Below are 27052 nucleotides of genomic sequence, written 5' to 3'. Positions count from 1 at the left end.
AACATCTATGATATCTCTGTCGTTCGTTTTTTTTTTTCTGGAATTTGGTTTCTCTGCGGTTGTGTCTAACCAACTGATAGTTGCCTATTTTTCGAACTGTTTACTGTCGTTTGTTCGTCTTATCATTTGTCTCTACGCTCTTGCCGTTTTTTTGTTGTATTACTGTCAAACTTTGTTGCTCTACTTGTTGTGTGGCCTTTACAAGAAGAAGAGCAACAAAGGCATCTTCTTTTTTCTTTTTTACCTGTACCCAGGCTCCGCCTGTGATTTATTTCTGTCATTTTCACTACTTCAATTTGTGTTTGTCTTGTCGCTTGTTTGTTTCTTGCAATATGTTTCTTGTATTTTGTTTTTGTGTAACTATCCGTGCGCCAGCACTCTGGCCTATGGCTGTTCCTGGGCACGTAAATAAACATGGATGATTGATTGATTGATTGATTAATTGATTGGTTGATTAGTATTATTGTTATTATGGTGGTGGTGGTTGGATGTTAATAGCGCAAGGTCAACGGGGGGGGGGGGGGGGGAGTGGAGGGGGGAGAAGCACCAGTCACCCCGAGCGGGGGGAGACGACATGTACGAAACTGCTATTAATGAGGGGAACGCGACAATATAGAATCGAATGTGCTAAATAAACCTAGCTTTGTGGCAGAGTGAGCGTTGGTGCTAGCCTCTACACGGCGAACCACTTAGCTTAACCGGGTGGCACAGGCACTCGACAGCTGGGCTTTAACGGCGCAAGCCGTCAAAGCGCTGGATGGTGGTCAACTCCGGCGGCGGCCGGTGAAGGCAAAAAATTTTTTTTTTCCCCAGGCCATCTCCACTAACTTGAAACCTAGGGAGGGGCGAAGCATGCAGTGTATAAGGGCGCCTTGGCATTTTTGTTCACCGAGATGAAGCCAATGGGGGGGGGGGGGGGGGGGGGTAATAGAGGTATACAGCTTTGTTGTAAAGGTGTCTGAAGCACGAAGCGCGTTCTAGCGCGAGATGTAAATGAGTGTCCCGGTGTTTTTTAGTAAAAAAATAACTACAGTGCGAATAGAAACAAGGACACAGAAAGACGACCGGACGAGTGCTCGTGCCGTCGTTTTTCTGTGTCCTTGTTTCTATTCGCGCTGTAGCTATTTTTTTACAATGAACTACCAACTCGCCCAACAGTACACTTTGTTAAGTTTTTTTAGCACGCGTTACGTTCTAGCTCGAGACGTGAACGAGTGTCCCGGTGTTTTAGTACCGTGACTACATGAGACGACGGTTACGACGATGACATTAGCCGCTGACAGCTCGAGCCCCCAAAGGGTTTCGCCACTAAAAGCGGCAGTGCGGTCTGTTATTTACGGCAGCTAAAGGGAAATTTGGGTCAGTTGGTTTGGATTCACGGTAAACAGGGCAAGGAACAAGACAAGGAGCAGCGCTCGTCCCGTGTCTTTCTGCTCATTGTCTCGTCACCTGCGCTGTTTACCACGACTGTTACTTACGGCCACATGACGGGCGAAGCTACCGGGTGTTCGACTGCTTCCTTACCACTCGGTCTGCTGCCCTGTTCTGTCGTGGTAGAGACATTTCTTTCACATACGCGATTCGAGTTTCTGAAAAATCGTCCATAACATGAGTTTATAATAGCAGGGCAAATGAATAATATATTTAAAAAAACTTGTTTAAGGAATTCTCCGCTAGTACCTTAGCATTCTGGTCGCCTTCATCACACTTACGCTGAGTACTCCTAAAATTTCTCACGTGGCTACTTTATTGTCTTGAGGCGTTACGCGAAGATTTTTAATTGTTACTTTGTTCAAGTTCCGCTTTTATCTCACCTTATTTTGACGCCGTTTATAACCCATCGAGCGCCTTTTTTTTCGGCGTAGGCTTCACTGCAACACGCGCTAGAAATATCAAAAACGATTTAAGCAGTTCAACTCAACGTGGAAACTGTAAAGTGCGGAGCATGATTCGCCGAAGGGCTGTGGCGCCTTCTGTTGACCAGTTTCAGTGTCAGCCTGGCGTTGGTACCGTAAATAGTCGAGACTCGAGAGAGGGCGCTGCAGCACCTCAAAGAATGTGGCTGTTAAACAGGTCAATAACTACAAATATTTTGGTGTAACGTTTACTGCTAACCTGTCTGACATTTGTGCGTCTGCTTTCAGAAAGTTATGTTTCTTAAGACACAAGCTTCGCACTTCACCATCAAATGTAAAACTTCTCTGTTATCATTCTACGTTTGACCAAAATTAGAATACGCATGCATAGTATGGGATCATTACACAAAATGTAACATGAATAAGTTAGAAAAAATTTCGGAGGAATGCAGTTCGGTGTATATATTCTAAATTTAGTCGCACGGACTCTCAATCGGAACTAATGTTAGCTAACAACATTCCATTACCTCAGTATAGAAGAAGGCAGGTCCGCTTGAACTTCCTGGGTTCCTTGCTTAACCGTAAATTTGCTAATGACCATTCATTGTATTTAACCCCTTTGTCAACCAGAAATGCCCGACATCACCAACCAAACTCTTTAACACCATATTTTGCAAAAAGAGATACATATAAATTTTCTTTCTTTCCGCACACAGTGTCTGAGTGGAACTCCCTGTCAGGGCGTGATCGCCTTGCATAGCATGTATATTGTTGGCGGTAAAGTTTACAGAAACCTGAGGGCGACAATCCCCTATGAGCCAGTTGGGCAGAGATGGGCTGGGGAAGAGGAAGATGAAGACGAAGGGGGAGATCGCCGGACTGACTGGTTCGGGACGGATCATTAAACCTGTTGCTGTGTTCCTATGAACCGATGTGCCCTTGTGAACAGTTGGCCGTTGCAATATTTGTCGCACTATTAGGGTCTTTGACAGGATGACATAGGCCGCGTCATGGTGCTCCATTAGGGACACCACAGCAGGCGGTTCAATAGTCTTCAATCACTCACTTACTCGCACTATACATATTTCCTCATTGGGCTCACTTTGTTATTTATTGAGTTCGTGTTGTAGCGTATTTCACCGTTTTGCTCATTGTGATTCGTGATTGCCCGTCCTGCTTGTACCACGTGTTGTGGTCCGCAGTATGTAATATATAAAATGCCTAAAAAGAGACACTTGATTTAGCTTTTAGTTGGGGGTAATTATTGCGTTGATTGATCATGTTTTCCTCTTATTTTATGTTATTGTGTCCCTATTTGCGGCCTAGCAACGGGACCTTCCGTGGCAACGGCGCAGCGCGAAGACCACCCCCGGCACTTTGCATATGAGGAACGTGTGCCCGTGTGGCCCAATGAGATTGACATCTGCTTCGTAACGCGAGGGTCTCAGGTTCGATACCCAGCAGGGGACGCGGAGACCTTTTCGGAGCCTCTGTTTGGGTGCGTGAAGCTGCTTTGCGCGTTACTGTAACAATTGCTAGACAGCGGGATCCCGAGCGAGCTACTACGACAATCGGGTCCCCTAAAGTGTTCCGCTCCTAAAAGCTTGTTTTACAAAGACCCCGTCTTGGCATTGGCGGCCGTACATACATCGAGCCCCAGTTTGTTCCCGCACTTTGCACATGAGTTGCTGCTAAGACATTTCGAGGGGGCGAAATAAGAAGCCATGACAAAATAGGAAAGCCCCAGGGCGTTGGATGAATGCGTCAGCCTTAATGTGACTTTAACTAACCTAATTAGTCATAACCACTGTTAAGGACCTCTACGTAGTCACTGCTAAGTTATACGCAACCGCATCATGTCATGCGCAGTAATAAGGCATTGCCATTAACATCTCCACAAGGCCACAGTAGGGGGGCGCAAGACGTCGTCACGGACGGACGCGGGAACTTACAAAAGGAAGTAGCGTTACAAAGCTTACGCATTAAAGTGTTGATGAAGGCAGCAAGAAAAGTGCGGTGCTTTGATTGCAGGTTTATTTTACGTCTACTTTTGTCCAGTTGCGTCTTAAAGCGGGCCCAAGTGGATCATTTGCTTGTTTGTTAGAATAGCTGTTAGAGTCACGTGTGCGCGTGCCCGACAGAGGAGCTCTGATTGTGCCTGGAGTGCAGGTTTCACAGTACCCGCCGCCGAAGCGACGCTTCGCCCCCGCTCGGATCCTCGCCGACCCGGCGGTGTTGAGGCTGTTCCAACGGCGCGACGCCATGGTTGCCTGAGGTGCCCCAGCCGCTGCTGCCCGCGCACTGCAGCCTCTTCGTCTCCTGCCGGCTGCCTTCAGGGCATCGGAGCAGCTGCGCTGGTGTTGCATCTCAATAAAGAGCAGCGGGAACATAGTCGCGTTTGGTGTGTGCCGCCTATATAAGTCGGAGGATCGCGCTTCGTATGCTCTGTCTCTCTGGAGTTAACCATTTAAAATGTTATGTACACAACTGTGTACATTTAAATCCTGCAGTTTTTTTTACAAAAAAAAAAAAAAACCAAAACAGTGCGTTTTCGCTAGTTTAGCGTAATTTTGTATCCTTCGTCTAACAATGAAGATTTTAGGGCCATCTGGCGGGTAGTAAGATTACTAAGAGCGTAAACAGAACGGTGACGCACGCGACGGCTTCAGCGGGTGAGCTTTTCTAACTTTCTCCTCGTTTTCTTAAGTCTTGCGGCCCTAAAAAAATATAGAAACAATGCATATCACACAAATATATAGGTGTGTGGAAATATTCAGCGCTACTTGACGCTCTGACCTCTTTGACGTTATGTACGCAATTCTGTACATGACAAAAAAAAGATTGTGTTGGGGTCAGTAACCTGCCAATTCATCTTATTTGGTGAGATAGAGCATAGAAACACCAAAAAAATGTAGGGGGAAGTAGTGAGTGGCGTCTGAAAGGGTTAACACGAATTGCCTGATTTGCATCGCTTTCGATCGACATAATCGACAGCTTTAACTGGAGTCTTGCTAGGTGGGTCAGCTGATTATGAAACCGTACGAAAAAAATACGGTGCTAATCTATGATGTGAACGTGTTGTATCGCGTAACAATGTGAGCGCGGTGGGACCCACACGAAAAGAAAAAAAAATGGTGTCAAGAGTTCCATCCGACGGGGATATAAGCACTACACGAAAGCGACGTCCACCGCTGTTTCCGAAAAAGAATGGCGTCTGCCACTACTTCGCTCCCTTACGTAGCCTGACCCCACCTAAACAACCGAACAATCAGAATGCAATCCTTTAAAACACCGAAAACTAACCAAAGTCTTGAAAATTGTGATCGAGACTAAAGATGCAAAATATGATAAAGGAGGCAAGAACCGGACTCGAACCCGCGCCCTTATAACGCGCAACGCAGGCGCTGTGCCATGTGACAGTATAGTCATCAACGTTCGGATGTCTCCGGACGGCACTGTAGGCACAGACAGTCGAAAATACTGGAGACACAATTGACCAAAATACGCCTATGCGGGTATGTGCTGCCCTGTGATGAGTATGTGAATGAAGAGTATGTGACTAAGTTTTGGTCCTCGAGAGAAACACCCCGGGTAAGAGTAGGAAAACAGCACATATCTGTGCGGGTTAGTCTATTGTCCTTGTCAGTCTTATTGGGTAGCCCAAAGTTCTGTCCAATGTACCAATCAACGTCAAGCTCACGGTACATCGTAAAACGTCAGACCATGACAATCTCTCAGCCCCCCCCCCCCCCCCCCCCCCCCCCTCTTTTCCTCTATGCTGCGAAAGCTGGAACCACTAAATTTTGGTGCCTGACGCCAGGGTGCGCAGCTTTATGCGCCCTATTGCGGCTGACATTGACGGGCAGAAACGGTCCGCGAGCCGCTTGGCAACCATGACAGCTGTGTTTACTTTTCGAAGCTTTAGAGGTAGCTCGCCGGTGCGATAGGGTCAGGATCGGTCACGCTAGCGTATCCAATTTAGTCGCTCTAGGTTACGCTAGAGCCCCGAATTAAGCTACGCTTTTTAAGTGGCTAGAGGTTACGCTAGGCCCCATTGTAGTTCTTTCCCCGCGCGGGAAGCGATGCAGGCGTTTTCCACCTTTCCGCCTGTTGAAACAGCACAGTACAGAGCAGCACGGCATCGCTACTCTGTCTGGGGCCTTGAAAACTCACTCTCAACGTGTCACACAGCCTCACTGCGCTCCGAAAATCACGACTAATCGAAGAGAGCGCGCGCGGAAACACAAATTAAGGCACCAAAATGTCAGCGCCCACGGGTCTTCCCGCGGTAAACAAATGCCACGTGACGTGGTTCAACCAATGACCGCTGTCAACGGCACACAACAATGACAGAAAAGAGTGCCGATACTCTGAAACCTGATCTAGTGGCTCTACTAGAGCCACAAAATAAGCTAGCGCAAGCATGATATGAAAAATGCTGGGGGCATTGTACGGGGACTGTGGGGAAGCAGATTCACTGCACTCTTTGATCCGCAGCATTACGGGCCGATTCCCTGGGGTGGGTGGGTAGCAGTTTCTGTATATGCAAGAGTGTCGTAAGCTTCATAAGTTGGTACTGTTCTATGATGGCGAACAGCGCAGAAACTGGACGAAGAAGACACGAAAAGGGAGGACACAAACTAGCGCTTACTCTCAGCTAAGTTGTTTCGAAAAAAGCACAAATATATGCAGATATCGCAACCGCACAGAGCATGCCCGAAAAGAAAGAATGGAAAGAAACACCGTTGCTGTAGACATGGCCGGTACAGATTCTAGAAAAGCTTTCAACCTATCCCAAGATATGAAATCTCTATTTCATGCCAAAGAACAGAATGCTGACTGAAGCAATCCGTCAACCATTTGACAATGTGCGCTGCCTCGACCAGCTCTTTCCCGTCTGGATCCTATGCGAAAACAGTTTTGAAGTGTCGGTAAAACGAGGTGTGAAAGCGCACTGCTTACAATGTGCTGACAAATGGGAACTTGTAGGCCCTCCCATCAAATTAGGTTCCCCTAATCGCACACGCTTGCAAGGCCGAGGAGTCGAATAGACGACGGAAGTGCGACAAGGTACATAGCAAGGAATATGCTTCATCATGAAGTCAGGTGTGGAAACATCGCGTTTTTAACACGAAAGTGTTTCATGCCCGGGTACATCAAGATCTCAGTGACGTCATATCCATCACGGAAGTGACGTCGCCAAAAAAAGTGCCACTGACGTGGCGGCGCCAGGATTCGAGCCCAAGAACTCTCTCGCCTCTCGCCACAACGGAAGGTAGGTGGCGCTCTACCTACTGCGCTATGAACAGAGACGTGAGCAGCTCTACGAACGCGCCTTATGTCCTCCTTTATCATAGAGTTTCTTGGAGTCATATTCATAGAGTCATATTCTTGGAGTTCTTTATCATAGAGTCTCTTTACAAAATTCCACTCCGCTGAAACAGATTTTACGTAGGGCAAACCGGAAGATGTCTGAACGACAGGTTAAGGGAACATGCAAATAAGGTAAACAACGCACTCGATAAGAAAAAGAAAGTGATCGATGGATATTTAGCGCAGCACTGCCACACGTGCGGATGTGTGCCGTTCCTTGATAGAACTGCTGTCGTAAAGAAGTGCTCAGACCGTATCACACGGGAGATTATTGAAGCTGAATTAATCCACAGGCTTGGGCGAGCATGCGTTCGTTCACCGTCACTAGCCCTTACTACAAAAAAATTGGACTTTCTGCGCATGCGCCGTGTATAAAAACCCAGATAAGCGTGACTACTGTGCGTATATATAGGTGTGTCTTTGTTCATTAAAACTGTTGGTTCAGCGCTCGTGTGTGTCAAGTACTCTTCCCTGTGTCCGTGTGTAAACCGCGCTGTCCTCTCCTAATCACGTTTCTTGGTAAGTATATTGTAAGAAACTATGTTTCCTATGATTCATTGAGATGGTGCTGCCGTCTAAGAGAGGCGAAGTGAAGTAGCGCATCATGACGCTAATGAGCGCCGACAGTAGGCGCCTCGATGCCTGCGCCTTCGTGTACGGAGGAGGAGCGTGAATTGAGGCACCCTCCGCTGTCGCGTTCTTCCCATGGCCGTTATGTTTTTAAAGCTGCTGTTTCTGTGCATGTCATTTTTGGTTTTGTTGTCCCGGAATTAACCGGTTATTTTTTTGTTTTTTGCGAATCGGCGTCACTCCGTCTTGCGGGGTCAGGCTCACGAGCCCTTCGCACATGAAGGAGGTTCCTTTAACATTCAACTGCTCATGTGAACGCCTCTTTCACTTTCGTGTTTTACCGGTTCCTATCAAAGAGAGATCTACTACAATTTTTTTCTTTATGTAGCGGTCGCCTTTTGCGCCTAATCTGCCGAACTAGTTGTGGGCGGAAATTAAAACCTGTATACTATAGAGAAATGCAACTTTATTTAGGCACCAAAAAAATATTTCATATGTTGGGATAGGTTGGAAGCTTTTTTTATAATGTGTACCTGCCATATCAACAGAAAGAGTACTTCTTTCCATTCTTTCTTTTCGCACATGCTCTGCGCGGGCGCAATGTCTGTATGTATTTGTGTGTTTTTTTTTAAATAAACTTAGTTGAGTGTCAGCGCTTGTTTGTGTCCTCCCCGGTCGTGTCGTCGTCCAGTTTTGCGCTGTTAGCCATCATGGAACTGCATATGCGCCCTATTCCCCTAGCTAGGAGAGCTATATACGAAAACTCCAAGGAGACATGTCCGCGAGCGCCTTGATGAGCATCATTTTGAGCCTTTGAGACTCGCACGAAAGAAAAAAAAAAACGGGCCATCTCCACTAACGTGAAACCTGGTCAGGGGCGAAGCATCCAGTGTAAAAGTGTACTCTTAGGGCCTTGGCGTTTTTGCCCACGGAGATGATACTGTTCGGGGGTAGAGGTATACAGCTTTTCTGTAAAGGTATCGTGTCTTTGAAGCACGAAGCGTTCTAGCGCGAGGCATTGGAAAACCAATGTCGCGGTGTGTTTTTTAGTACGCGTTCTTGGCCACGAAGATGAAACGTTCTAGCGCGAGGCGTTGGAAAACGAGTGTCCCGGTGTAGCGTGATTACATGAAACGATAACGACGACAGGAGACGCCGACAGCCCGAGCCCCTAAGGGGCTTCGCCTCCAAAAAATCCTGCGGTGTGAGCTGTATACCGCTATAACCCCGTAGCATATCCATCAAAGCGCTTCGCTGGATAATATCTCGATTTTTCCTGCCCAAAATTGTGGCTCCGTTTTTTCGTTGAGTCCCTTCACATTATGCCGTACGCATCTGTCACCTTAGTTCGGACGAGGCTCGGGACAGCAACCGAGCGGATGATTGCGTAATGTCGACAAACGCACACGTAAGAACTATGGCCGACCGGCGACCGTCGCAATAGAGGGAGCTTTCGTCCGTGTTCCTTTCGATCTTCCTTGCGCATTGTTCGTCGCCCCGCTTACGAGACAGTAGGCTTCGCCGGAAGCGGAAATGAACCGCGCTCGTGTGTGGCGGCGATAGCCTGTATCTCGCCCACGCCTTGCCATAGACACATTTTTTTTTCTTCATGACGCCAGTGGCAAGTTCCGTCCGAGGGCGAATCATGTGCCGATATTTCCACCACTGCGCGCAATAAACGGCCTGAGTGCGTCTCAGTTATGGCTCTCCCCTCACGGCTTCCTCAAGGGAAGCCGTATGTGGGGCACCCTCTTCGCCTACGCAGCATAACAGGAAGTTACGGAGAGACGGATCGGGGAGGATTAGCGTATCTGGAGAAGCAAGCAACAACCGAAGCATGGTACGACTGAATGCGCGTGTACCTTCATCATCGGGTTGTTCGAGGCTCGTTCGTTGTCGAGAGAGAGAGAGAGAGAGAGAGAGAGAGAGAGAGAGAGAGAGAGAGAGAGAGAGAGAGAGAGAGAGAGAGAATGCTCTTTAATCTGAACTGGTGAGGTCAGCCCTGCTAGGGACAAGGTTTGCTACACCAGAGGGGGGGTGACTACGTTGTTGAGTGGTGAATATTAGGCATTAGGGGTACAGTAGGAAGAAGACAAACAAGAAACGTTAAAAAAATAGAAAAGAAAAACAAGAGAATGCTTCCAGCAGAGTCCAGACATAAAAAAAACAATTGAAAAGAAAATCGTTAATGTAAACGCTGAATCAAAATGAAAAGTAAACGACGCAAAAAAAAAAAAAGAGTAGCGACATCAACCCAAGAAAAATAAATATATGAACGCCACTGTACGAAAGAGTAGATAACGTGACACACTTGCTCTATGATCTAGAGAGATTTGACCAGTTCAGTCTCTAGTAGAAACTGGAGCAGAACTTTTGTACCTAAGGTACTATCAGCACTATTGGCCCATGGCCCAAGAAAATGACAAAGTTCGAGACTGCCTCCATGACGTACACGAGAGAGGGAGCTCGCTGCAGACGCACAGCAAGTGATCTACAGTCTCACCCACAGCGCACTCGTTGTCGAGTCGTACATTATGTAAAATATAACTGAGCAAAGTGATAAATCCAAGAGAGGACACACTACACTAGTATGTGTCCCCGTGTATTCGTCCCCTTGCACAGTTAAATATTACATAACTAGCTATTTAACTCGACCAGCTGTCTCTGATACTACCGCACACGTCTTGTCGTACCAGCATCGCCTGACATCCAGACAACATTCTGGAGAAGCTACAGTCGAGATTTCGTCGTTCACCAGCCGTTCGAAAGCTGCGTCCTGAATTGACTTTGGAGAGAGTTGAAGCATTGAAGCCAGACCAAGCATGATGGCGCAACTTTCCTTCAAAGTTGAGTGCTTCGTGAAAGATTAGGCCGGAATTGCTAATGACACAGCCGAAAGAAGCAGTTTATGGCGTCATTAAAACATTCAACGATACTATTCAATCGATGCCTTCTTCAATATTGTAGGCAGAAGCCCATTCAGCGTCAGATGCGTATCCCAAGTTACTTCATCGGGTGGTCTAGTAGGGTTGGGGGATTGAACGATTCTGTACGTGGGAGCAGCATGGAACGCGTCCTGCGCTTGGTGGTGCTACTTTCTGGGGCGTATTGGAAGGAGGGTTGCAAGCTGGGCTAGTTGGAAAGACATTCTTGGATGAAACCAGCGCGAACTTAAATAAAGACGAAGGAAACGGAACCTAAGGACAGCTGCTGGTCTAACAACTGAGGTTTAATATCAAGAAGGGTGAATATAAACACTTAACACAAACAATAGAAATCAATAAAAACACTGCGCATGAGCGAAACAAGTTTACAAAGGTCACGGTGATCGCGTTGTGCAACTAGTGTGCAGCATTACTTTACCCTGTGGCCGAACTTATGTTGGACAAACTGGCCGTTGTATCAACGTGCGTTTGAGAGAGCATGAATTGTCATTAAAGGGCCCTCTACCATCCCACCTTTCTTCGCATTGTACTGAGCTGCAGCGATTGAAAACCTAATTCTCCTGCCACAGGCATTTTATTTAGGCACCGTGAACAAACGCCCCGCGGAATTATGGAGGCACTTCACATAGTAGAAAGAGGAGACAAGTGTGTCAGCCAAGCAAGCGCGTATCTCCATCCCAAAGCGACTGCATATCTGCGTGGGCCTTGACTGTAGCCGGTGTATACCTAGTTGCCTTATCATCGTGACCTTTGTAAACTTGATTCGCACATGCGAAGTGTTTCTTATAGTTTTTTATTGTTTGCATTGAGTGTTTGTATTCACCCTTCTTGATATTAAACTTTAGTTGTTAAAGCAGCGGCTGTTTGTGTGTTCCACTTCCTTCGTCTTTGTTGAAGTTCTCGCTGGTTTCATCCAAGAACGTATTGGAAGTCGTGGGGGTGGGGGAAAGGAGGGGAATGAGTTTCGGATACCCTTTTGCACAGGGTGGCAAATGCCATGTATTTATTCGGCATTGTTCTGCAGTGTAGTATGCAGTGTTAACATGATATGCACTTGTAGGTGTTAGCTCAACGGCAGTTAACTGAGCTCAACGGCTAAGTTAAATAACTACAGGTGATGACCCCTGAAGGCACACACACACACAAAAAAAAAGAGTTAAGACGCAAAATAATGTGAACTATCACAGTTTTGAGTAGGACCAGGATTCATGTAGCTAAAATCAACCGGGCCGTTTGAAGGTATTGATAAGAGATTAGGGTATGCGTATTTCGAAAACGTACAATTTAAAGAGGTAGCAGCGGCACAGATTAGCGGCTGCTGCCGACCAGGCTGGTTGGTAAATTCCTCCGAGCAGGTGCGATTGCAACTTCGCCGTCTTTTCCCATTGTCCTCCTTCCGCCAAACCGTCGCATCAGCCGAGCGGCGTCTTAATGGTTTTGTTTCGTTGAATAAGTTGCGCATACGCCGAATTGTTCATTCCTGTAGGTTATTGTGTCCTTGTGCAAGTCAGAAAAAAATGTGTCTGAATTTTGTGCCAACAACTACAAGTTATTTAATGAAGAAGGTACGAAGATTCAGCCGTTATGATATTTGGCACGGTGTGGCGGGTGAAACATGATTTGTGGGGACTGAAATTGGTTATTTTCAATGGTTGTTAAAGAGAATCAATAATATTTTCTTCTCAAATATTAGTACCTTCATTTTTTTCTACCTTTTATGCTAAGTCTACCTGACTCCCGGGCTGCGTTCTGGAACTCGTTTGCACCGCAAGTTAAAATTTCCTAAGACATGTGACAAAATTATTTGAAGTTTTGTCCGCAAAAGGAAGCTGAAATTTCGGCCCTTTTTCGACCCTTGATTGAAGACACGGCATGCGCGTGACGACAGAATACGCTGTTTTCAAACCGCCTCATGAAATATTCCCTGTAATTCAACTGAACTTTCTTGAGGACCCTCTTCAAAAACAATAAAGTATTATCTCGGTGTTCATTCAAAAATGTTCTCTCCACTCTAGACTGAAAGCTTATCTCATCGAATGTAAATATTTGGCTTTCTAAATTTTGTTGCCCATGCACGGTTAGATAGGGAAGTAAACAGGCGAAAGCTGAAACTCGAACAGGTTGGAACGAAGCTGTGCAAGACTATTTTCATAATCGCGAAGTACGTAATGAACCACGCTCTTAAGAAAAAAAAAGTAAACATGCCGATAAATGTTCATCGCGAGGCTGAAGCGTTCACGTTTTCTGTGCGGAGAAATACACCAAAGTAAACAACTGTTGCTTGTCGTCGGAGTTTGTACTGTTGTCCTCTGCTCCCTGTTTTCACTTCGGCGCTGTAACTTAGCTATTCATGCCCATCCACCTTTACGGTTCATCTGAAGACGTCATTATATTTTGACATTTAAACCGGCGCAGAAGCGGTACAGTGTGTTCTCTACGGTTTATATCTCTTTGTGAAACCAGCGCTCAAAGCATTAACCATATTGTCACGGTGTACCTAGGCGGCCAATGCCGCATAATACCCCCCACCCCTACCAAATGTAACGTGGCGGCAGAGCCAATGACTCGAACGATGGTTGAAGGATGAGGAACAATCTATTTACAGAATTTACAATGCGTCGATAACAGCGTGCGCTGGGACCCCGCCACTTCTTCGTCGTTCTCGTTGTCTTCTGTGATGAGCCATGGCAGTATGGGGCATTGGCCGCCTAGGTGTACCGTGACAATATATTGATACGCAAAACCGTGCACAGTCGTCGTATTAGGCACGAACACTGGCGGCGCTATGCGGCTTTAAAGGCTTTCAGCCCACATCAAGTTTATTAAGCAAACATACATGCTGAGCCCGAGGACGCCGGTTCGACCCCGGTCGTTTTTGAGATGGAGGCGTAAAGCGACGCACCTTAATTTCGACGCGCCTTAAAAAAACCCAGTTGATCGAAATCAATGCGGAGCCAGTGGCGCAGCTCAAAGTTCGGGTGTAGCTCCAGCGTGTTAAACCCCCGAAATTTCGAACAAGAATTGTGACCTCTCGCCCACCCCCTTTCCGATTTGTACTTCCCCGCTGGGCCGGCCTCTTTTGACGCCGGACACATCCCAAAAAAGAGAAAAATTATGGGACGATTTGAAGCAGATTCTTTTGCGAGCGCAATAACGCCTCTTTTGGTTCATTTGCGTCATAAGCGGGTACAAACGAATTTTGCTTGTTTTCTTTAACCAGTGTGCATGTATATGCTAGTTTGTAGGAATTAAACACTGTCCTGGGCTTTAGAGTGGGCGTGCAGCTCTCTTCTGGTTGACCCTCCTTGCTTGCGCAGCAAACCACAGGGACGCGAGATTGTTATTTTATAACTTGTAATTGGAAAACAGCTCATAATTTTGCTTCCTGCAGGTAGGGATTAGTATGAAACAACAAGGCCTGTTTCCATCTCCATGTTACTTTCTGCGTGTAAAGCACTTCAAGTTACAGAAAACACGCCCCTCGCGTATTGCAGATATAACTTGAACAAACGTGCGTCTACGGGTAGTTTGTTACTAAAAAGGCAAAATACGTAAAATATTTAGTCAACTTTCAATGTTAGTGCGTTTGAATGCTGAGGCACTAAGCGGTATCTGATGCAAATTTAAATAATCCAAATTTGTGATAAATATATTTAAATTTTATGACTCGTATCTCACGGTAACCGGGCCCTCGTGTTTTAGTGCCACGTAAAACATGACCACCAGTGAGAATGAGAATGAGAATCGGGAGAACGAGGGCCACCAGATTAACATGTTTGTGTTTATGTGTACGCGTTGAAATCGACTCGTGCGGAACGCTGCACCATACTGACAGTTCCACAGACCAACATCGCAGCTACAAGCCCGCAAATAGGGAGGTGGAAGTTAAATGCAGCACCGCTCTAAAGGCTACCAGCCATGCTTTCTAAAACAAAACGAAAATAACAGCTTTCACATCGTTTCGTTATGGTTGTGGGAGCAATGAATTGCTGCTTCCGTGGTCGTGCGCAACGATCTGACGCGCACAAACACGTGGCCTGCTGGTTCGGCTGCATGCATTAGCTTGAGACTACTGCGGGGAAGCCATACTCCAGTCACGCGCTTACCTGTGGCTTAGTAGTGCGGCTCCTCGCCGAATTCCGTCCGGCAGAAGCGAGTGGCGTGGTCAGCCTTCGGCAGCCATAGCTGCCGCCTGCGGCCCGGGGCCCCGACACCACGCCTGACGTCACGGAGTTCGATCGCGGGCGTTTGCTTCACGTTGCGCGGCGCTGGGTGCCGCTGGCAGCGGTCAGCTGACGGCGCCACAGCCCCATCTTTGCGCGTCCCCGGCACTGTTGGGAACATTTTTCCTCCACGCATGGCGCTGCAGCAGCTGAACAGCGCCGGTGCTTGAAAGCCGCGCTAGCATCGCTGCAGTCGGCTGTCAGAAGCGGAGTCGAGAGGGACGGAGCTCGTCTCTCCCGTCGGAGTCGCTGCTCCTCCAGACGCTCGCGTCGGGTGCGAGGAGGAAGCGGTCGGCTTGGGTAGTTACGCTGCTAGCGGCGCTCGGCGAAAGTGTCGCGCATAAATAACTCACCTGCGGAAAGGCTTCTCCAAGCCAACGCTCTGTGACTCACCTTTTGAGTTAAACTTTTTGAAAGTGCGACCTTGGCGGCACTCTTTGTGGAGTGGGCGGCGCTGGCTTTTCTCTTTCGAAAACTTCAATAGCACTGGTTGACGAATTTGACATTCGGTTTCCCGAACAACAAAAGCAGCACGTTTACCACGGGCAAGCTATTGTTATAAAATGGGTTGCCAGGGCAGGGGAGGGATTACAAATAAATTAACAAAACGCGCTATAAGAAATCGCAGCCCACAATTTTCATAAATTTTTGGTGCCCGTGTAAAGAAAGAAGAAAAAGCCGTCGTTGATACGCAAAAAGAAAAGTGATGTTCTTGGACACAGCATGTATTGTCTAGCACATGAGTCAGAAAAAAGTCGAGAGAAAGAGCTCCACAAAAATTGATGGGCTTTCCTCACTTTGTAAAGCTTGTAATGTCAGAAAATGAAAAGAGAGAGGATTGTGATCCTGAAGAGTGTATTGTATATATATATATATATATATATATATATATATATATATATATATATATATATATATATATATATATATATAATATTGAAGCGTTGATTATGGACGCGATATCAGCAATTGGCACAGTCGTCTATGCAAGGACTATCCTCTATGCAAGGACTATCGTCTATGCAAGGACAGTCGTCTATGCAAGGTCTATGCAAGGAATATCCCCGTTGGGGATATTCGGTGTGGTACACGCCCGACGACGAGAAGGCAGAAGAAGCGCTTGGCGCACGGGCCGATCCTGTATCGCGTCGGACCTTGCTTGCTTAGCACGTAGAACCTCGGCTTCTACGCAGCTCTAACTGCTCGTTAGTGGACCAATAAACCACGCTTCAATATATATATATATATATGTATATATATATATATATATATATATATATATATATATATATATATATATATATATATATATATATATATATATATATATATATATATATATATATATATATATATATATATGTATATATATATATATATATACACACACGAGAGGGTAGACACACGTATGACAACGGTGATTGAACCAACGTTTCGACCGGGGTCCGGTATTCGTCTTACTCTGACGAAGACCGGACCCCGGTCGAAACGTTAGTTCAATCATCGTTTTCATACGGGTGTCTACCCTCTCGTGTATTTTTGAAACCGGATCCCGGAACTTATTCATATATATATATATATATTGTCACGAAGACAAGGACGATGCAGTGGTGTTGAATGAGAAACACGTTTATTGGAGCGAACTTGTGCTCCCCTAACAACTCAAAAGAATACAGAGGCGGCGAAGCAGCGGTCAACAAAGTGACTTGCACAGGCGAGTGTCGTCGAATCGAATTCCCCGGCGTCCGCACTGCAGGCTTTTTATCTTTTGGCGCGCGTGGTTCTCGAAACGTCGATTCGCATCGAGAACATAGTAGATCCAAGAAGATTATTCTGGGCTGTTCACGTTAGATCGGAATGCTCTCCCTATCACAACAGATAACACATGCGGCACAGAAAGAATGGAACACGCGCTTCCCTTGGCGCAGAGATAACACAGACCGGCGCAGCCGGGCGGTAAAAGCAAAACACAAATAAACAAACCCAATGTATGGTTCGCGGCAATATATATATATATATATATATATATATATATATATATATATATATATATATATATATATATATATATATATAGAGAGAGAGAGAGAGAGAGAGAGAGAGAGAGATCATGAGGTTCGATGGGCCAGTATAAAAATAGTGAAAGAAGTCATATACAGGGTGTTTCACCTAACTTTAGCCAGAGTTTAAAAATATTTCCATGCAATCTAAGACCACGCAACCAAATGCATGTTGCTACCTTTCCTATGTAGTTTCTCACGATATTTTTTGTATGTGGCCTAATTAGGTAATTAGCCAATTTTAATTAGCTAACTTTCGAACCAACGAAGCTAGGCAAAAAATCCCAATTAGAAAGTTGTAGAGCGGTATTCAAAACCTCAGAATAAACACTTTCTGTCATTATATTCATTAGGTATTATTGTTTTTCAGCGTATTGAATATGCCCGCGAAATACAAAAAAAATACCACGTGACGTGCCGGCTCGCGCGTCTTGATAACAGTGCTTCCATACGTTGCGCTCACGAACTACCACAGGCAAGCCTCCGCTTAAAAGGCGGCAGGGCAGCAACGTAGTCGTTGGCTGTGCCATTTGCGCCAGCGATGTGCTTCTCTCGCGGCAGACCGCCAATAGCGATTAGCAGACGCCGCGGTTATCGCTTGTTCAGCCAGAATCAACAGGCTCGTCATCTTCGCTGTCACTTTTTAAACGGCGGAGCGCCGATGGTAGTTTGTGCGCGCAACGTTTGGAAGCGCTGTTATCAAGACGCGCGCCGGCACGTCACGTGGTATTTATATATATATATATATATAGTCTGGGAGCATGAAAACTCACAAAGAGTGCGAGAAAATAAGGTCAGTAAAGACAGAGGCACATGAGAAAAAAATTAAAAAAATAAAGGTTTACTGACGTTAACGTTTCGGCCTTCGTCAGAATAACAGTAGCGGTCGTTACGACCGCTACTGTTTTTTTTTTTTGTTCATATTTGCAGGTGTCCAAGAAACATGTATCATTTGAATTTATATATATATATATATATATATATATATATATATATATATATATATATATATATATATATATATATATATATACATAAGGGTAGGCAGTCAAGAAAGCCAATGAAACCAAACGGGAAATTGCGGTAGGTCGTATATATTTTCTGAAAAAAAGGGGCTGTTTCTTACACTGAGGCTTCGAAAACCCTTTACCAGGTCATGTGGGGCTACCCCGAAGACACAGCACCCGTAAACGCCAATGTAATGTCAGAACAGTGGGAAGCCGAGTTGTGTCCAGCTTGACCCTGGAAGACCAGCGCAGGCTGGTCGGGAGGGGCCAAGAGACAGACAAAGTTACAGGGGCACTGGAATGAGGGCTATTTTGGCTACTGACATACACAGCAACATAGCCACATATCAGCACATGCACAGAGTGCTGTGTTGGCCAATGTGCCCGAGTGGGTGTTACACGAAATTTTCCCTCAAAACTGGCCCCAAGGTACAACATATCACTCCGTACTCCGAAAGCTCCAAGACTCTTGTTTACCTGGAGATATCGGGTCGGTTCCTGCAGGTGTTCCTTTCCAAGCACATCATCGATGACCCGTTTCTCGTGCGTAGCTCGGAAGATGTTTTCACGTTCCTGGAGGCGCAGCCTTCAGATTACTTGAGTGTCTTTTCGGTAGACATCAAGGACCTATACTAAAGCATGCCTCGTGATCTACTGCTCGATGCTGTCACTGACGCCATAGACAATTTCGGCAATGTGAAGTCCCAGACTGAGTGCGGCATCAGCGTGGACACGTTCCTGGACACCTTGGTGTTCTACCTCGACTCCACGTTCGTGGCCTACAATGATCGACTCTACCTGCAAAAGAGCGGCGTCTGCATTGGATCCTCCTTGGCTCCGGTCCTCAGTGATCTCCTCCTCGCCGCGTTTGACAGGACACTTCAGGCATCTCTACGCGGCTTGGGTGTGGTGCAAGTCTTCCGATACGTGGACGATCTTCTTGTCCTTTTTGAGGCTACGCCGGATACTATGTCCGAACGCGTGAATGAACTTTTTAGTGTATTTGTGAACTGAGATTTAATTAGGCTCCAACCAATACAATGCAAAAAAGCAAAAAACCCGACGTTTCGAAGCCGGCTGGGCTTCTTCTTCAGGGGTGACAGTGGCCACGCTGCAGCTGCGTCTTATAGTCACATTTGCTGGCCTCGCACAAAGCCCCTCGCTGCGGCACGTAATCCGTGTGTGTACACCGAGGGGAGAGTGCCAAGCGCGCGATTAACATTCCCAGGTGTGCGTTGAATATGCCACGATTCGAGGAAAAGCCGCTTCCTCCAGTTCGTTTCCCTTTCGAGGATGGCCGTTCCGGAGAAGTCAATTTTGTGGTCGGCCACTTCGCAGTGTTCGGCGACTGCGCTGCGGACTCTATTTTGTTTCCGGACGTCGTTCTTGTGTTGTCTAATCCTCTCCGGCAGGTTTTTGGTCTCACCGATGTACGAGGCGTTGCACCCCGCGCACGGGATGCGGTAGACGACCCCGGGTGCGTTCTCTATTGTCAGCCGGTCTTTGGGGCGGGGGATTAAGCGGCCTATAGTTGTCGAAGGCTTGTGGGCTATTTGTACTCCTACCCCTTTGAAAATGCGGGCCAAGGCCTCGCTTGTTCCTGGGATATACGGCACCGGCACGCGTTTCAGGGGTCCGGCGGTTGAAGTTCTTAGAGAGTTTGTCACCCTCTTCTGCTCTTTGCGGCGGGTCACGGAGTGAATGAACTTTTTCGGGTAGCCGTTTTTCTTGAGGTCCGCAAATACAAGGCTTACTTCTTTCTTACGTTCTGATTCGGACGAGCAAATTGCATCAGCTCTGTTAATTAAAGACGACACAACTGAGGCTTTGTGGTTAGCGGGGTGGGCCGAATTAAAATGAAGGTAGCGGCCGGTGTGCGTAGGCTTCCTGTGAACGGAGAACACCAGGCCCCTGCCTCCTCTTGTCACTTGGGCGTCAAGATAGGGAATGGAGCCGTCTCGTTCACATTCAACCGTGAACTGGATGGCGGGATGAACTGAATGTAGGCGTTTTTTCAGGCTGTCAACTGCGGAGGTCTTCACTATGCAGAAGCAGTCGTCTACATACCGAAGAAAAAGTTTTGGTTTGGGCCGGAAGGAGCTCAAAGCCTTCCCTTCCACGTGTTCCATCGTCAAGTTCGCCATTGTTACAGAGATGGCGGCCCCCATTGCGGTTCCAGTTTGTTGTTTGAAAATTTGCCCATTATGCGAAAAATATGTGCTGGCCAAGCAGAACTCGAGTAGGCGGCATATCTCGTCGGCAGTGAGCGGCGTCCTTTCTTTTAGGGTTGCGTCATTGTCGAGGGCAGTTCGGGCCGCGGATACAGCCAGCGGTACAGGAACACTAGTGAACAATGACACGACGTCGAACGAGACCAGGCTCTCGTCTTCGTCAATGCACACCTGTGACGCAAGTTGCACGAAGTGTCTGGAGTTGCGTACATGAGTCGCGGTCTTCCCGGCGAGGGGGGCGAGGATGCGGTGCAGGAAATTTGAAAGGGCTCGGCACGGGGATGATGTGAAGTCTACGATTGGGCGAAGGGGGGCGCCAGGTTTGTGGATCTTCGGTAATCCGTAGAAACTAGGTTCGGAGCCGTTTCGACAGATCAAGCGAATGTATAGAATTTTTTGTTCCGGGTGGTTCTTGAAAATCGCCGCGAGTAACTTGTTCAGCTGCGTCTGCGTTTGGTTTGTAGGATCCCTCTTTAACTTCGTATACGCGTCTCCGTCCAAGAGAGCCGAAACCTTCCGGTCGTAGTCCTGACGGTCTAACACCACCGTCGAGTTGCCCTTGTCGGCAGGTAGGATGACAATGCTTTCGTCTTTTCGAAGTTCCTGGAGTGCTCGGTTTTCCTCTGCGGTCAAATTTTTTCCCATTTTAAGCGGAAATTTCGATAGGAGGCCCATCGATTTAAGTCTTATTTCATCTCGGGCGTGCGGCTGTACTTGTTGAACGGCTTCCTCTACCGCGGCAACGACCTTTGCAAGGGGGGGGCTCGTAGCCACATTGTAGCTGTGTCCTTTGGCCAGAACACAAGTTTGCTCTTGAGTGAGAGTGCGGGATGACAGGTTGGTCACAAAACCTTGATCTTGGGCAATTTGGGGCGAGGGCCTTATCGACAAACAAGAAAGTTTCTTATCTTGCGTGATCCGGTGCTTGTCCGCAGTCGATGCCGCCACGCTGTCAGCAAACTCGTCGACGGAGGCCATCAGTCCGGGGATGCGGTGCTCCAGTTGGCGCTTGGCAAAGAACAGGTCCAGTTCTTTCTTCCTGATGGCGGCGTTGCATTCGTGGAGGCCGGCATTGACGAGTCGATGTTCGGCTTTAGTGATGATATTCAGGCCCTCGGGGGTCGACACGGGCCGTTTCAGGCGCAGGCTCTCAGGGACGACTTTCCTTTCTTTGCAGGTGCGGTTGAAGTCAAGATGAGTTTTGAAGACGGAGATTCCTTCCTTGATGCGTATGTAGCGCTTGACGAGCTGCATGGTGTCATGGCCAAAGCCTTGGCTGATAGACTTGAAAGTGAACATTTCGACAGACTTCTGTCTGGTTTGGAAGTTACTGAACTGAGATTTAATTAGGCTCCAACCAATACAATGCAAAAAAGCAAAAAACCCGACGTTTCGAAGCCGGCTCGGCTTCTTCTTCAGGGGTGACAGTGGCCACGCTGCAGCTGCGTCTTATAGTCACATTTGCTGGCCTCGCACAAAGCCCCTCGCTGCGGCACGTAATCCGTGTGTGTACCAAGCGTACCAAGGGGAGAGTGCCAAGCGAGCGATTATTTGTGTATTTGTGTATTGTGTAAGCGAGTGTATTTGTGTACGCCCTCAAGCCCCTGGAGCTCACCAAGGAGGTTCCCAAAGAAGGCTCTATGCGTTTTCTTGACCTACTGCTGTCGTGGCAAGTTTGTCGCATATGCTGGAGGTACGCCCCTAGAACCAAAAAAGTGATGTTGCAATATTCCTCGGCCCATTACAAGCTTACGAAACGTGGAATCGCCCCTCCGCACTGTTGAACGCTGTGGTTCGGTCGTGTCCTCACGGAATGGAGTGCAGCCTGGACACGCAAGTGGAGCGGTTGCGGTCGGCAGGCTACCCACATGCCTTGGTCCTTGGAATTGTTGAAGCACTCCTGAACAAAGTCCGCTCGATCCACGAGACTCAAGAAGATGTGCGGAAGAAGCCCCTAAGTGTCATACCATACATCCAAAAGGTATCCCCCCGGATAAAAAGGTGGCGGAAAAAGCAGGTGTGCGGAACATGTTCTCGGCCCCCAACAAACTTTGAACTTAGTGTGCAAAGGTCAACTCGCCTGGGCGCTCGAAGGTGCGATGCATGACGAAGCACGCGAAGCGCTTCGTGGCTTGCCGTGACAGCGTCGTGTACGAGGTGCCCCTCGCATGTGGTCGTGTATATGTGGGGCAGACCGGGCGTTGCCTGAACGAGCGCCTAAGGGAGCATGCGTACTCCCTTAAAACCGGCACAGGAAGCAACTTGGCAATGCACTGCAAGGCCTGTAAGTGCTCCCCGCGTTTGGAAGACACTAAGGTGCTCAAGAAGTTTCGTGACACACGCGCACGCGAAATCTACGAGGCGTGGGAGATAACCCAGCGTGGCGAAGATTGCGTGAGGACCCCGTCCGTAGCCTTGTATCAGAAATAACTTGCGTACTTGAACATGTAATTTGAGCTGTCATGGCATAGCAGATGCGCCTGTACTTTGTACATTTGTTTGTGTTTCTTTTTCTTTTTCATGCACGAGTGTGACGTCATTGTATTTTTCCTTTATATTTCCCCAAGCAATAAAATATTGCTCAGTCAGCGCCAATGACGGTGTCTTCTCTCGCTGTCCTCGTTCTAAGCGCTGTTTCACAGTTTAACTGTCCATTAAAATCTGAATTACTTGCCATCATATGCGCTCTCACTTCATTAGTTAGGATGTCCCTCAACCTATCTCATCAAACATTAGTTTCCTCAATGACTGCTTTCAGACTATTCAAGAGCTTAACCCTTTGAGGCCCAGTGGTGCTCAGGAGCAACAACTGAAATTTAGCACCATCTGTTGAGAGACAACGGTTCATGGACGTTGAAATATTAGAAAGAGATGGCAGCACGTACTTCTGTGTGCTAAAAAAAGTCTTGTTTAGCTTGTCAACTCGCATCGAGCCCGGCGGCTCAATGGGCCAGTGACAGGTGAGCGAAATTGTGCAATTTCGTTCTTATAACAAATGACAGCAATACAAACTTTGCGTTATTGTCTTCACTTAAACCATAAATCAGGCTCATCAAGGCAGCTTTCTTGTTCAACTGATATATGGAGCAGCAAGTGCCCACTGTTTACCAGTGCCAAGCGGGTCATTGTGTCCTTCCTATGAACCAAATTCTGACTTCATGTTTGTTATATCTGAAGTCATTTTAGAATTTAAACATGTTCTCACAATGTTAAGACGACGAAGTGCCTCTTGTGGGACGCTGCTTGTTTCGTCTGTGATATTTTGCGCTTTTTTCACGCTCAACCTGCAGGACACCGCTTTTGTTTGAGAGGTGATGGACGGGGATCCCCCGGGGGAGCCGTGCGACCTCGATCCGCAGGCGGGCAGCTCCTCTAGGAAGCGCGCCAGCCTCCCAGCTGACGCGGACAGCGAGGACACCGAGCTCTACTCGGCACCCCCTTGACGAGGACTCCGACGATGAGTTTCAGCTGTACCTGGGGAAGAAGGCTCCTCAAGGCTTCTTCGCGATCGAGCACCTCGACTGTGAAGCCCGTGCCGAAGCACCCTGTGCACACGATACTGTTCGTACCAGAGACCAAGACGGACAACTTGAGGCTGCTCAACAAGCAAGCAGTCTCCGCATTCCTCGAAGCTACTGTGCCAGGTGAGGTCAAGGACGTGAGGATAAATTCCCGGCGGAACATCTTGGCCATCGACGTGGAGCATCGGAGTGCACTGCAGGTTAAGCGGAAGATTACGTCACTGCACGACATAAAAGTGCGAGCCCATGCCACCCCGTATGGAGACACGACGATAGGCGCCATTTATGACATCTATACGTCTATCCCGCAGAAGGACCTACCAATACTGATCAAACCTGCGGATGAAGGTATTGTCATCAGACAAATAAGCCGCATTGGTACGTCAAGGTGCCTGAAGATTGTTTTCAGGGGCGACAGCCTCCCCGCCCATGTTAAGGTGGGTCATTTCCGTCAGCGTGTCTGACCTTATGTTCCGAAACCCCTCCAGTGCTACAAGTGCATGAAGATTGGCCATGTCGCTGCAGTCTGCGGCAGCGCCACTGTATGTCCCAAATGCGCTAGACCCCACAAGGCTAGCGACTGCAGTGAAGATACCCTGAAGTGCGCCAACTGCGAGGGACCTCATGATGCCTCATCGAAGAAGTGTCCACTGTCTTGAAGCAGATGGTGAGGGACCACTCCACGCACAAAGAGGCTGCCGCGACGGTACGACAGCGGCGGCGTCGCCAGACTCGACGCCGGAGGTCTTCAAAGAAGGCTGGCCATTCTCTATCGTACGCTTCTACGCAAGCGGCTCCGCCACTAGTGCAACAAGTACTTCCACCACCGCTACCCCCGCGGCGGCCGCCACCTCCGCTGCCTCCGCCGCCTCCGGCCCCGCAGGATTCGCCGAGGTGTCGCAACGAGGTACAACAAACTTCGCCGATCGACGCGTGGCCCCCACTGTCACCGATTGTACCTCCTTCTGAGCCCCAACGCTCAGTGCTGATGACAGTCACGAGATCTCCCGCCCCGGCTACGTCTTTCAGATCGGCAAGTCGTCGCGGTCCTGAGGTCCCGCATGAATGCCTTTCGCACATTGCTCACCAGTCTGAATACACCATCTGCGTTGAGTGCACTTCAGAGAGGCCCTGGATCCAGTACTTGCAAGCCTCGGATAAGCAAGGACCATGTCGAACGTACGTTTATTGAGTACGGATATCAAAGGGGCTTCCATTTTTCAGTGCAACGCCAGAGGACTAATGTCGCGTATTTCTGATCTTCGGCAGTTTGTCTTTATGAAATCTATTCCTATACTAGTCATCTGTGAACCGAACGTATCCAAACCTATTCAGATATCTGGCTATGAACTTTTTTTATCAGCCAGCAAAGTCGCTGTCTTCACCAGGCGTGAACTGTCCTACGTTCACCATTTTGTGCAACCTTATAGATGCAATGAGTACGACTGTCTCACCATCAGAAAGCGCCAGCTCACTTTCACTCTTGTGGGTGCATACATACACCCGACATCTCGCTTTCAACGAAAGATGCTGGATGACATACTAAGCACAACAACGGGTCCATGGGTAATTACCGGTGATTTCAATGCACACCACATGCTTTGGGGAAGCCCAAACACCAACATGCGAGGTCGGAGCCTAGTAGCTTTTTCCTCAGACCATGGGTTGTGCCTACTAAACGACGGAAGCCCCGCTTATTTACGTGGAACGAACTATGGCGGTTGTTCAGACTTGACGTTTGTGTCACGATGTTTATCGGGTCGTGTACAGTAATTACCAGACATAGAAACTCGTGGAAGGGGCCACATTCCGACCTATTTAAAGATAAATGGCTTAGGAAGTTCCTTCGATCCTAATGTTATTCGGGTAACCGATTGGGCCAAGTTCAAATCAAGAATGGAAGAAATTTGCCGGAGCGATGACCTTGAAAATCTAGAGTCCGCCATTGGAAGCACACTCCAAGCCTGCAAGCGTTCCGTCCGGCTGTCTCCCAAAGTGACCGAGTTTGACATGGAGCTGGAGCGCCTTCGTGCTGTTCGTCGCCGCGCCGAACGCAGATACCGGCGAAGGAAATGTCTGGAAGATTTGAGAATTTCACACGAACGCAAAAGAAGATCCAGCGACGCATTGACCAAGTGCAAGCACAACGTTGGAAATCTTTTTGTGACTCGCTCGACCCTCGCAAGCCTTTATCGAGGATATGGAAAACTGTGCAAGGGCCAATGACTCCCGTACAGCAGCGCTCCCAATTTAAGGCCCTGGCTATTCACCAGAACCGCCGAGAGCTCGAAGTGGCCGAGGACTTCTGCGTGAGGATAGCCAGTGGAACAGGACCTTCTGGACTACTGCTCACCAGTGACATCCCTGCATCACGGGATTCAAGGATGGACGTCCCATTCTGCATGGAAGAACTCCAGGCGGCATTGGCTGCGCGCAAGCTATCTTCGTTTCCTGAGCCTGATGGAGTCACATATGCTGCTCTGCGTCACCTTGGTAAGGATGCCCGACAAGCCTTGTTGGAATATTTCAACGACCTGTGGTGTGATGGTTCCGTTCCTCAAAAATGGAAGTCCAGCTGCCTCGTTCCGCTCCTGAAGCCCGGAAAATCTGCTGGATCCAATGGCATACCGACCAATTGCACTTGCGAGTTGCGTTGGAAAGCTGATGGAGCGAATCATTCTTGCACGTCTGGAGTGGTTCCTGGAGCATTACAATGTCTACCCTGATGTCATGTCTGGATTCCGTCGTGGACGCTCATCCATTGACTGTGTTATTGATTTGCTGACTTTTGTACAGCAGCGGAAAAGTACGAAGCGCATATGTGCTGCGTTGTTCCTCGACGTTAAACGGGCCTATCATAACGTGGAGCACGATGCGATTTTTAAAGTACTACAGGCTGTGGCGCTCGGTGGCCCGCTCTACCAGTGGATACGGAACTACCTAACAGGAAGGTCATTCTTTGTTATGACTGCAGATGGGCCGACATCAGCTCACTATACTCACCGTGGTGTTCCTCATGGAGGCGTCCTGAACCCTACACTGTTCAACCTTACGCTAATTGGCCTGACTTCTTGTCTTCCAAGAAGGGTTCACGTATCGATATACGCCGACGATATGTGTGTTTGGGCAGATGGCGTGACTCGTCGGCATGTGCGCGCCCGACTGCAAAATGCCGCAGACTTGACGACCTCCTATCTAAACGGACAAGGGTTGGAAATATACAGCAGCAAATGCGCCGTGCTTCCGTTCATACGAAAGGCTATGTA

At 47.9% G+C, this 27052-nt stretch overlaps 2 protein-coding genes across 11 annotated transcripts in view; one reads left to right on the top strand and one right to left on the bottom strand.

The window, feature by feature from the left end:
• Nucleotides 1-4247, top strand: part of LOC144144530 (uncharacterized) — a 321359-nt gene extending 317112 nt beyond the window's left edge. For all 10 annotated transcript variants that reach the window (XM_077676021.1, XM_077676025.1, XM_077676027.1 and 7 more), the window contains one exon: nt 4026-4247. In XM_077676021.1, the coding sequence (XP_077532147.1) occupies nt 4026-4130 (105 nt within the window). In that variant the 3' untranslated portion in view covers nt 4131-4247. The remainder of the gene's footprint in view (nt 1-4025) is intronic.
• The window catches only part of LOC144144528 (anoctamin-7-like), a 118153-nt gene extending 103036 nt beyond the window's left edge, over nt 1-15117 (bottom strand). Inside the window, exon 1 of the mRNA XM_077676014.1 lies at nt 14851-15117. The gene's annotated coding sequence lies outside the window, so the exon portion shown is untranslated. The remainder of the gene's footprint in view (nt 1-14850) is intronic.
• Nucleotides 15118-27052: the final 11935 nt, after the last annotated feature.

The sequence above is a fragment of the Haemaphysalis longicornis genome, unplaced genomic scaffold (genome assembly GCF_048455015.1).
Source record: "Haemaphysalis longicornis isolate Haplotype H1 unplaced genomic scaffold, Haemaphysalis longicornis Haplotype H1 scaffold_7, whole genome shotgun sequence".
Taxonomy (NCBI): Eukaryota; Metazoa; Arthropoda; class Arachnida; order Ixodida; family Ixodidae; genus Haemaphysalis; species Haemaphysalis longicornis.
Note: the sequence above shows the minus strand (reverse complement) of the source record. Positions and strands in the feature narration are given on the sequence as shown.